Source organism: Equus przewalskii, chromosome 17, assembly GCF_037783145.1.
Source record: "Equus przewalskii isolate Varuska chromosome 17, EquPr2, whole genome shotgun sequence".
NCBI lineage: Eukaryota > Metazoa > Chordata > Mammalia > Perissodactyla > Equidae > Equus > Equus przewalskii.
The window spans coordinates 74,392,542-74,404,862 of NC_091847.1; the positions used below are offsets into that span (position 1 = coordinate 74,392,542).

Here is a 12,321-nt window from a genome sequence, read left to right on the forward strand (position 1 = left end):
CAGGCTCTCTCTCCGAACCCCGCTGAGGCGGTTTCCCACCGACTATCTTTCGGGGCAGCACAGGCCGGCACAGGGGTAAAAGGTCATAAAGATGGCGCTCGCCGTTCGGCTGCTGCCCCGGTTGCTGCTCTCTCGGCCTGTGCCCGGCGGGGCGACCCGACCCCGGCCTCCGGGTGCGGCTGGACTTTGCTGCTGCTGCCGTCGCCTCCTGGGCTCGGGCGCGGCCCCGTCTCCTCGCGGCCCTGGGGCCCCGGCGGCCTGGGCGCTGTCTGCCCGGCGACCCCGGCCTCCCCCGCTCTGGGCTCAGGGACGCGCCGCGGCGCTCTCCGCGCTCCCCGCGTGCCCCGGGCGCAGCTACAGCACCGAGGAGCGGCCGCAGCCGCGCCAGAAGACCAAGATGATCATCCTGGGCTTCTCCAACCCCATCAATTGGGTGCGGACTCGAATTTACGCCTTCCTTATCTGGGCCTATTTCGACCGGGAGTTCAGCATCGCAGAGTTCTCGGAGGGAGCGAAGCAGGTGTGTTCCTTTCCCTGGGGTGCCCTGTCGCCGCTCCTGCGTTCCGCTCTTACACGCCCGAGTGCTCACTGGGGAGGCCTACCCCGGACCGTGCGGGGTGAGCCGGCCGCCTTTTGACTTACATTACGCTTCGGGGTGTGTCTGCACCGTCGCCGAGGAGGAGGGGTTCGATTACGACCCCCGGGAATCCCCCCGTTACCTTTTCCACTCCCTACAGGTTTTGAATCAGGAAAAAATGGATTCAAAGCCCGTTTCTGCTACTTAAAAGCTACATGGCTTTATCTTTTCTGGATGTGATTTTCTGTAAAATGAAGAAGACAATGCCCGGCACGTAGTAGGCACTCCGTAAATGTTGGTTGAATGAATGAGTGAGGGGTTAAGATGGTGTTGAAGAGTGAATGAGATAACTCTTCCAAAGTGCTATGATGTCAGTTTGAGTAGAAAGACAGAACTTCTTGTCAGCTATTTGACAGAGCTCTGTTGCCCTTTTCTCCAACACCACGCGACCCTGCCCATCGTAGTCTTTAAAGAATAACCTAGAATGAACAGTTTTCCCCTTTCTAAGAATTTATTGAGACAACCTGGTCACTGAGAAGTGCACAGCACTCTGCACACTGAGAAATAGCCTTTGGTGATTCAGAGCCCGGACCCCGACGCTTATGTCCCTCTTTGAGCGGCTAATGATACCCTGCCTTTAAGCTCTTGCCTCATAACAGTAGCTTTGGGTCCCCAAATTATTCGAAGAGTTTGTGTGTACATGCATTTTTCTAGGATGAAAGTCCATCTATAACTTTCTTTTGAATCTCTTAGAGTTTGTTATTTCCAAACATTTCGGAACTGCTGATAAATAGTAGAGATCTAGTTTATTTCTCAGTTCATACCGCCATATACTTTAAAATTATGACATCAGTGTAATCATTGTACAATATTGATTGTAGACTAGTATTGGTATTTTTACTCCTAATTTATTTCAGATGATTTCTGTAACCAAAGCCATCTATATTTACTTATATGACCTGTGAGTTGTAAATTAGTTTTCAACTTTATATAATCAGTGTCCATGTTAACTCCTGCTTCCTGCTTCCCTGAGTCAGTTCTTCACTGCTTTATAAAAAAGTTAAAAAGCAAAGGGCAACCTGGATTAATAGCATCCTGAGGGGTAAGCCTCTGCTCATGTCAGTTCTCAAAATTTTTTGTCCCTGTGTAGGTAAATTGGCATTATCCTCCTGTTCTCCACAATGTCCACTGGTGACATGTGAGCTCATTGGTGACAGACATATGTGACTGTACCAGCTCATTTATATGTCAGTAAGGAATGGAAATCCTCTCCCCACCTGAGCAGGAATCAGGCCTTGGTCCCTATATTTCCTCTGAACACATAGAGGAGCTTGGGACACTTTTTAGTCACTCTCTGATCCTAGAGGTCCTCCAGCTGTTACTTATTTTAAGCCCCTCTCCTTGCTGTTAAGTAATATCTCCACCCCTTCATCAGCCCGTCTTTATACAGTTTCGCCTCATCTAAGTCCATTTTTGCACATTTAACCATTCTGATTTCCAAAAAGAATGTTGAGTCATCCATGGCAAATATTTAGTGATTCCCTTAAAACATTGGTTGCTTAACATGCCATTCAGATCAAGCAAATCAGTTTTTCAACACCTAAGATTTATAAGGACACGGTCAGAAAACCTCCCTACTAGATCTCATGATGCACCTGCACCTTCCCATGCATGCGTATAATTCTAGGGCTTGGGAGTAATCTGGTGCAGAAACATTAGCTAGTTTGTCTGCTGTCATGGGCTCACTTGCCCTTTCTCCTTAGGCTAACCCCCAGCAAGATATCTTGGGCTGTGACTATCAACTTATCAACTGGATCATGTTCATTAAGATTTGTCTTTCTTTAATCATAGAACATGAAAACAAAAAGGCACCTTGGACCTCATCATTCTAGTCTAATCCTCCTTTACAGATCATAAAACCAAGTTCCAGAAAGGTGAAACGATTGGCTTAGGGATGCATAGCTAGCGAGTGCTGAGAGGCACTGTCCTGTGACCCACTCTGCAAGCAGTCTTAGTCCTCCAGAGTCACCGGAAATCAGGATGGTTAAGTACAATCAAGGCAAGTTTTTATTCATCACGTGAGCCAGGGGAGTAGGTGATTCAGTGCCGTACAAGCCATAACCAGCTGTGTTAGCTCCACTGACCCTGTTTTCCACTGATCCACACATAGAACATGACGTCTTCCCTGTTACTGTCAACAGACCATGTGAATCATATACTGTGTGTTTCTGTATATCATGCTTGCACATTTTAACCTTTTTGAAAAAAGAGGGTTATTTCCTAGAAGCCTGTTTAGGTTAGACACTCCTGTGGCATCAAGGCATTATCAGGGCAGCTCACAGCAGCTCTGACTCTGTTAATGCAGACCACACGGGTTAAGGGCTCACTCCCAGAAGATTGCCCCAACTTCAGACACCAGTCTCAAGTCCAGGCCTCCCATGCTTTTGACCATCCAGCTATAAATTAGGGGTTCCCACATCCCCTTTCCTCGGGTTCCATGATTTGCTAGAATGGCTTGTAGAACTCAGGAAAGAACTTTACCTGCTGTTTCGGTTTCTGGTAAAGGATACCCCTCAGGAACAGCCAGATGGAAGAGATGGGTAGGGCAAGACATGCAGGAACGAGTGTGGAGCTTCCATGCCCTCTCCGGGCACACCACTCGCCCACACCTCCATGTGTTCACCAACCAGAAGCTCTCCGAAGCCCTTTGTTTAGGGTTTTTATGGAAGTTCCATTCTGTAGGCATGATTGGTTAAATCACTGGTCACTGGTAACTAACCTAATCCCCAGCTCATCTCCCCTCCCTGGGAGTCTGGAGCTAGGGCTGCGAGTTTCAGTGCTCTAATCGCATGGTTAGTTCCTCTGACAACCGACCCCGTCTTTCAAGAGTCACTTCATTAGCCTAAACTCAGAAAGGGTCTTATTTTGAATAACAATAGACATGCGTCTCACCCATTTCACTTGGGAAGTTTTAGAAGTTTTAGGAGCTCTGTGCCAGGAACCAGAATGAAGACTAAATATGTATTTCTTATTATATCACAGTATCACACCACTGATTTGTGCATATATTTCCCTCTTAACTGCCATGAAACCACATCAGTCATATGCTGTTTTTCCTGTATCTTGCTTGCACATTTTAGCCTATGCTATGAAAAAGAGGGCTATTTCTTAGAAGCCTCTTTAGGTTAGTCACTCCTGTGTCATCAAAGCCTTATCCGGGCAGCCTCTTAATGGTTCATTATTACCTTATGGAATCATTTGCTCATGTGTGGTTCTCCTTGGCCACACAAACTAGAGTCTAATGGTTGGGTTTCAACATGATGGTTATGGTCGTTGTTTCTTTTGTCCAAATAGCACCCATCTTCCACGAGTGAAGGCTTACTAAAGAATACAGTGTCCCTGAACCCGAGGGCCTCCTAAGTGCGGGAGGTTCTTGAATCCATTTGGATGTATGCATTTTCTCAAAATTCTACTCCGTTATTGTCCTAGTTTGCTAGGGCTGCCTTAACAAAATACCACAGTCTGGGTGGCTTAAACCACAGAACTTAATTTTTTCATAGTTCTGGAAGCTAGAAGTCGAGATCAAGCTTTTGGCAGGTTTGGTTTCTTCGGAGGCCTCTCCTTAGCTTGCAGTTGGCTGCCTTCTTGCTGCGTCCTCACTCGTTTTTTTTTTTCTCTCTGTGTGCATGTGCTCCCGGTGTGTCTTTGTGTATCCAGATTGCCTATTCTAAAGATGCCAGCCAGATTGGAGTAGGGCCTACCTTCATGGCCTCATTCTAACTTATTCACCTCTTTAAAGGCCCTGTCTCCAAATACAGTCACTTCTGAAGTACTGGGAGTTAGGGCTTCAACATGGGAATTTAGGGGGGATAAAATCCAGCCCGTAACAATTATGTGGTATTGTCCGTCAGGCATGCCTGTGCATCCTTTCTCCTGCCGGTCCTTCAGATTTCATCTTAGAAGTTACTTTCTTTAGGAAGCCCCCTCTGATCTTCCCAGATTGGCTTAAGTGGCTCTTCTGTAAGCTCTCAAATCATCCTCTTCTTACTCTTACCACATGGAACTGAGGTTGTCTGCCCAATGCACATAAACAAGCCAATTAATTGTGGCATCAGCCTTTAGGGGGGAAATCAGCTTTTATTCTGCAAGATGGATCTGCAGGGAGACAGGGGGCGTGTGCCCTCAGAGCTCTCTCTCTGATTCAGGATTTGGGGTGAAATTTAAGAGGTTAGGGAGGACAGGCTGGCCTGCGGAAATGCTCGTGGGACAGGTTTTGGGCTTCAAGCATTTACGGTAAGGTTTACACATTTATGACAGGGTGGGGAAGGAATTTTAACACCGGATCTTCCTGAATGAAGGACCCCTCGCTTCTAATAAGAGTCTGACTTTCAAGTTCCAGTCACATCCTCGTCCTTGGGTTCCATGGGGAGGAGAATCTTTAGTTCCCGGGTCATTTCAGGTCATGAATTCTTCCTTTACACATACTCTAGCTATGTGACTTTGCAGTTTTTCTGAAAGATAATTCGTAATCACTCTGTTGATAAGAGATGGGGTGAGTTGAACTGGGCCTGGAGGGCCTGCGGATACATTACCCCCGTCATAATCCTCGCACTTCCCGGTTTACTTGCCTCCCTCCTCAGGTAGACTGACAACAGGTAGAGTCTATGCACAGTTTCATTTCTCACTCCTGGGAATGTGGGGGATTGCAGTTGGTTCCCCCTCACTTAAAGTGGGACCTCATACTTCAAGTTTGGATCCACTGTATTAGACTGTAAACTCACTGTCTCTTCTCCCACCTTCCCAACCTGTCTTACCTATCTTTATTTATTTATTTATTTATTTTGGTGAGGAAAATTAGCCCTGAGCCAACATCCATGCCAGTCTTCCTCTATTTTGTATGTGGGGTGCTGCCACAGTGTGGCTTGATGAGTGGTGTGTAGGTTCATGCCCAGGATCTGAACCCAGGAACCCTGGGCCACTGAAGCAGAGCCCATGAACCTAACCACTATACCACCAGGCTGGCCCCTGCCTTACCTGTCTTAATGAGATTCAGACTGCACCCCAGATCTTCAGACGCCCCATGTGGTCTGGACTGTGCTGCTTCCCCCTGCTGTCTGCGTGATCAAGAGGGGGTCACGAACAGTGAGGGTGGTTGATTACTTCACTATTTTAAGAGGAGATATAGAGGAGGATTTTTATCGAGGATCTAGTGTGTATACCACAACCTCTTTTCCCACGTCCTGAGGGTGGATACATAATTAGCAGTCTGCTCACTTACTACTATATATTGGGGAAGGCTGTATGAGAAAAGAAAAGCCAACCAACTTTGAAGGAGTCGTGCCTAACGTTGATGTATTAGTGTTTGCTGTTGTTTATGGCCTTTCTCCTAAAAGAGTCTCTGTTAGACTTAGCCGTTGAAGTGTGAGCATTATACATTGTATGGTATTTTGAAACAGTAATCAACATCTACCCCCTCACTATTTTTTTAAGGCTTTTGCTCATGTGTCCAAGTTGCTGTCACAATGTAAATTCGATCTATTGGAAGAATTTGTGGCCAAAGAGGTAAAGTATATTTTTAATTTTCCTTTAAAAATAAATGTATTATTCTCTTGCAATAAAATTATGTACATTGTTCTCATTTATGCTTAAAAATAGTGTGTGCACCATCAGCCAAAGTAGAGTCCCTGTGTCTTTCTGTTTGGGTGCTTTGGGTCATATAAAAGCATAGAATGACTTGGTACTTAAGGCATAAGTAAGGAAATATGTCTTTCAGTTGTTCTTATATTGGATGTTCTGTTAGGAATTATCTAGTTGAATAATTAGATGCCTTTCATCATTGCTTTTGAAGATGAATAAATATGGTAGTAAATTTAAAAATAGGTTCAGAAAAATTCATTCCAATTTTGAAAGCTTTCATAAACTCAATAGGTGAATTATGGTTTGCTTTTTGCAAACTCAGGTGCTACATGTGTTGAAAGAAAAGGTGACGTCCCTACCTGACAACCATAAGAATGCCCTTGCTGCTGACATCGATGAAATCGTGTACACGTCCACAGGAGACATCTCCATCTACTACGATGAGAAAGGTAACTGGAGCAGCAGAGTCAACTGTAAATGAGCCAGTATTGTCCAGAGAAGCTAAACTAGGGGATAATCATGGAATGGTGGGGTTTTTTTGGTACAAGTGGATATTTATAGAACTTTAGTGTAAAAAACGTTCTTAGTGATAAATATTTTCTTCTCCCCTAATATTTCAAATTGCGTGTCAGCACCATGGTCACCCCCTGATTTTTACACAGGACTTTGTCATAATCACCGGTCATAGCAAAGTGAATTAGGAGGGAATGGAAGGCTGTCTTCTTTCTGGCAGTTGGGGTAAAGTTAATTATTTAGCAACAAGAAATGTGTTTTTCCCCCTCATATTTGGATTGACCACAGATATCTGTTATTATAATTTTAGAAAATGCCACAAATTGAAAGTAATCCACGTAGTACACTCCGTAAATAGTACATGCTCAGTAAATAGTAGCTATGATTACTGCGATGCAGAGAAGAGGCAAATAGGTCATAAACTCTTAAGAGAATTTTCTGAAAATAGAAAGGTATCGGTACAGGTATCTTAGGTTAGGCTAGAATCAGCACACAATTTGATCTGTAACACTGTGTAACTACTGCCAACTTCTGATTCCATTTTGGATATGTGGATGATAGATTATTGTGATTTGTATTTGTATGTGTGTGTGTGTTTTTTCTCTAAGGAAGGAAGTTTGTTAACATCCTGATGTGCTTTTGGTATCTAACCAGTGCCAGCATCCCCAGTGAAACGATAAGTGGAGCCAGTGTGTTCCAGGTTAAGTTGGGGGATCAGAACGTGGAAACTAAACAACTTCTTAGTGCAAGCTACGAGTAAGTCTAACCACAGTTCATTGTTTCCTTTCTCCAGAAAATGGAAAGTAGTATGAAGGTATGAAAACTAAAGGGAGCTTTAGGAAGAAAAGGATTGAAATTTGACAACTTATTTATGAAGAGAGGAAGTCATAAAGACATACTGGCCATGAAACAGGAGTGTTCAGAAATTAGAAAGAGGTAATATTGCTGAGTTTAATGAAACGATGTTTCAGCGGTCTATTGCTGCGTTACAAACCACTCCAAAACTCAGTAGTTCCAGACAGCTGTTTATTCTGCCTGCTGTTTTACTGCTGAGGAATTTGGAGAGGCTCAGCCGTGGGGTTTTTGCTGCTTCACCTGGCATCGCCTGGGGCTGCAGAGGCTGGAGGATTCCTTTCCACGAAGGCACCTTGGTGCTACTTGGCTTCTTCATGTAACGTCTCATTCTCCAAGGCCTCTCTTCGTTGCTTGGGCTTGTGGTAGTCTCAGGCTAGTCACAGATTTCACATGGTGGTTGGCTTCCAAGAGGCAGAAGACAGAAGATGCTAGACGAGTAAAGGGCTATGCCCAGGACTGGAGCAACACCATTTCTTTTTTTTTTTTTAAAGATTTTATTTTTTTCCTTTTTCTCCCCAAAGCCCCCCGGTACATAGTTGTATATTCTTCGTTGTGGGTCCTTCTAGTTGTGGCATGTGGGACGCGCCTCAGCGTGGTCTGATGAGCAGTGCCATGTCCATGCCCAGGATTCGAACCAACGAAACACTGGGCTGCCTGCAGCGGAGCGCACGAACTTAACCACTCAGCCACAGGGCCAGCCCCCAACAACACCATTTCTGCCATGGTTTGCTGGTCAGCACAGTCCCAGGACCTGCAGAGCTGAAAGGGCATGGAGCGACTCCACCTCTTGATGGGGTAACAGCACGGTCACATTGCAGAAGAGCACATGGGATGGGACATAGGCCTATGGCCATCTCTGGAAAATAAAATCTGCCATAATAGGCACGTGGACCATCCATTCATTAGACATTTATTGACATCTGATTACCAAGTGCTCTGGTGTGGGTTCAGATACGAAATTGAAAGGCTCCTGCCCTTAAGGAGGTACTGTCTAGTAGGAGGTTAGCAAATTAATTTAAAAAGACACTACAGTGTATTTTTTTGCTAATAAAATTTGGAACAGTGAACATATCAAGCAAGTTAGTGGAGACATAATTTAACATTTATTTAAAAGAGAATGTTATTATGTGACCAAAGTTGTACAAATTTCCTTTAAAATAACAAATCCCAAAAATGACCAGAGAAAGAAAGTATATTGTTTCACTAAGGTAAAAGGGAATTATAGCCTCATTTTTTTTCATTTTTCTTGAAAGAAATGTGCTTTTTGTCTTTTTTGAATCTTGCTTTATTTGTAATTATCAAAAATAGTCTATATATTTAAGTACTCATTTAAATCTACCGAGTTGTCTCTTTTTTAAGACAGCATATGTAATTAAAGAGCACTATAATCAACACCAACTTTCAGTTCTTCTGATATTCCCTACTTAGATCATGGGCAGCTCATAAATACTGTTATTTTCAAGATCAATCTAATGTATATAAACCAAATTCCACTGAAGTGCTGTTTGCATCCCCATAGTCCAGTGTATTTCTCTTCATATTAGGCATATTATAGCTAGTATTTAACAACAGAATAATATCTAAGTTTCTATCAAGGACTGGCAGATGTTGGAGTTAGATAGTCCATTAAAAATACTCATTTTAGCTGAGCATGTACTTCTCATTTTATGAGGATATATTTTGTGATTGAATTGGTAGATTAAACTCCTTTTTGGTTTTGATTTTTATTTACCATTAACTATTAGCATGTTGCTAAAAACTGCCTCTAATGTACACTTGCAAATTATATAGTTATTCAAGAGGTATTTGGACTGATGTAAGATTCACATTATTTGTAATTTTTTTCTCAGATTTCAGAGGGAGTTTACACAAGGAGTAAAGCCTGACTGGACCATTGCACGGATTGAACACCGAAAGTTATTAGAATAATCTTTCTCAGAAAAATCAGCTTATTGGACTGTTAGCAATTGCCGTGAAAAGCTAAGGAAGAAAAACTTTTGGATCAGGTGATCTTCATTTAATGCAGTCTGTGGATTACTGTGGTACTGTCTTGAAATACTCCTTGTAGTATACTGGCATGATATAATAAAGCATTTCCAAAGATTGTCATCACCTTCTCCAAAAGAGCTCAAAGTCAAAAAGCTACACCACCACAATTGTTGGTGTCATATTCAGTATAATTTCTAATCTTAGATTTATATGTATATATACAAAAACTAATTTTATAGACATAATAAAGTATTGAAAAAAATATTTACACATTTCTAAATTAATAATCCTTAAATGTTTTATTTGTGGTTAATACATTTATACCAAGAATTCAAGTATGTGTAAGATGTGTTGTTGAATGTCGCTGCCGCTGTTTGAGTACCTCTGGCCACTAGCCGGATGAGGAGGAATGGATGGAATTACAGCACACTGGTCGCTGCGGAACTAAGGCTCAGCGAATGTGAAGCTCACTAAAGCACAAAGCGAAAAACCACGGCTGTGCCTCAGCCCCTGTGGGGTAATATCCAGTCTTCTGTTTGTCTGGAGACCCAGAAATCAGGGAGGGAGACAAAAACAATGTGAAAAATAGTGTTTGAAAATTTTCCCAATTGATGGAAACTATAAACCCACAGATCCAAGAAATCCAACAAGCAGAGTAGCGAAGAAAACCTCACTAAGGTACATCATAATCAAATTATTGAAAACCAGAGAAAACTAAAGCAGCTGGAGAAAAAGACACGTTCCATACAGAGAATGACTGTGTAGTTCTTTTCTCAAACTGCAAGTTGGAGACCTTGGCTTGACATCTTTAAAGTGCAGATAGAAAAAAGACCTGTTGACCTAGAATTCTATGTTCAGCAAAAATATTCTTCAGAAGAGGTGACAAAAGACTTTTTCAGACAGGGAAAAGATAAGTGAATTTTTCCCAGTAGACCTATTTTATAAGAAATGTTAAGGGCCAATGGACAGAACAGAGTTGAGAAATGGACCCTCCATTTTGGAGTCCATTTCCAAATGGAATCCATTTGGAAACCATTTCTGAATTCCAGTTTCTGAATTGTCCAATTCAATTGGACAGTTGATTTTTAACAAAGGTGCCAAAGTAGTTCAAGGAAAAGATAGTCTTTTTAACAAATGGAATAGCTATATATTCATATGGGAAATAAAGAATCTCAACTCTTGCCTCATACTATACATAATTTTAGTGCAAAATTTAGATTGAAAAATGGATCATAGCTAAACAAAAGCTAAAACCTTAGAAATTCTAGAAGGAAATATAGAAATTGCTGTCTTGGGCTAGGCAAAGGTTTCTTAGAACACAGCATGAATCATGAAAAAAATCAGTAAATTGGAATTTATTAAAATTAAAACTCTTTCAAAGACGACAGGAAGAAAATGAAAAGCCAGGTCACAGATTGGGAGAATACACTTGCAGTACGTATATTTCACAAAGGACCTGTATCCAGAACTTACAAGTAATGCTTATAGCTCAAAAAGTCAAACAGCCCAATGAAATTGAAGAACTTGAATAGATTATTCATAAAACATGTTAAAATTGTTAATAAACACATGAAAAGATGCTCAGCACCTGTAGTCAATCAGAAAACAAAATCACGTGGAGATAACCACTACAAACCAACTAGAGTGACTTAAATAATGATAGGAACTGCCAGGACCAAGTGTTAGTGAAGACAGGGAGTAACTGGGACCCTCAGACACTGCTAGTAATAATGTAAAATGGTACGGCCATTTGGAAGATATTTTGGCAGTTTCTCATAAATTCAAACATCTGCTTTCCCTAGGACCCAGCCATTCTGTTCGTAGGTATTTATCCAAGAGAAGTAAAAACCTGCATCCACACAGGGTTGTATGTGAATGTTCATGGCAGCTTTTTCTTAATGACTCCAAACTGGAATGAGCCAAATGTTCGTCAGTAGATAACCGGATAGACGAGTGAAAGAAGCCAGACGCAAAGGACTACTTACTGCATAGTTCCATTTCTGTGCAATTCTAGAAAAGCTTAATCTATAGTGAGAGTAAATCAGTGGTTTCCTGGGGCTGCGGTGGGAGTAGTGGTGGAGGAGGGGGTGTGACTGCAAAGGTGTAAAAAGGTTTTGGGGGTGATGAAAATTGTATATATCTTGATTATGGTGGGGATTACAGGCTTTATACAATTATCATGACATTAAAACAGTGGACTTAAAATACGTTCATTTTATTATATGTAAATTATTGTAGGTATTTTCTGCAAATTTACCTAAATAAAGTTTGCTAAGACGTTTAGCAAGAAAAATAAGCTCAAATGGTTCAATTTTTGTAAAGTATAAAAAAGCTAATCTGTTTTAGCTAATCTTAGATGAAATAGATAGGCTAATAGATCAATAAGGTGCATATTACTAAAAAGAAAAAATGCAACCAATTAAACTATCACTTGTTATCAACTATAAGATGCATCTCCAATTCAATGATTTAAAATAGAAGGAGAATGTGTGATTTAGAATCAATGAAACAGTATGATTTATCATTTGTGAATATATGTGTGTATTGCAAAACTTTTTAAAAATGCAAGAGATTAATAAGGCACTAAATTCATTATAGTGGCAACCATCTGGGGAGAGAGGGAGTGGAATGTAACTAATGTTTTGTTTCTTCGAAAAAAGTATCCAATGCCCAAACTGTGGTCTTTGTATGTGGTTTCCCAGCAAAAGGAGCCAGGCTTTGGGAGCAATTCCAGATCTGTATGGAAAATA

At 41.8% G+C, this 12,321-nt stretch overlaps 1 protein-coding gene across 3 annotated transcripts; it reads left to right on the plus strand.

Annotated features, from left to right (window-relative positions):
• The first annotated feature begins 46 nt into the window (after positions 1–46).
• On the plus strand, positions 47–11,867 carry MAIP1 (matrix AAA peptidase interacting protein 1). 3 transcript variants are annotated; one of them, XM_008535037.2, is made up of 5 exons: positions 47–520; positions 6,068–6,139; positions 6,537–6,663; positions 7,336–7,483; positions 9,433–11,867. In XM_008535037.2, the coding sequence occupies exons 1-5, from the start codon at positions 92–94 to the stop codon at positions 9,509–9,511; spliced, it is 855 nt and encodes a 284-aa protein (XP_008533259.1). In that variant the 5' UTR covers positions 47–91; the 3' UTR covers positions 9,512–11,867. The 3 variants fall into 3 exon arrangements, 1 of the variants encoding a protein (XP_008533259.1); XR_011528507.1 differs by having other exon boundaries at positions 92–520; positions 7,382–7,483; XR_011528508.1 differs by lacking the exon at positions 7,336–7,483 and adding an exon at positions 7,521–7,663 and having other exon boundaries at positions 92–520.
• The last annotated feature ends 454 nt before the right edge of the window (positions 11,868–12,321 follow it).

What these genes read in the sequence shown, in the direction of transcription:
- MAIP1 (XM_008535037.2), top strand. Translation starts at nt 92, where the DNA reads ATGGCGCTCGCCGTTCGGCTGCTGCCCCGGTTGCTGCTCTCTCGGCCT. An exon ending in TCTCGGAGGGAGCGAAGCAG is followed by an intron (nt 521 to 6,067) that starts GTGTGTTCCTTT and finishes TATTTTTTTAAG; the next exon opens with GCTTTTGCTCATGTGTCCAA. An exon ending in AAGAATTTGTGGCCAAAGAG is followed by an intron (nt 6,140 to 6,536) that starts GTAAAGTATATT and finishes TTGCAAACTCAG; the next exon opens with GTGCTACATGTGTTGAAAGA.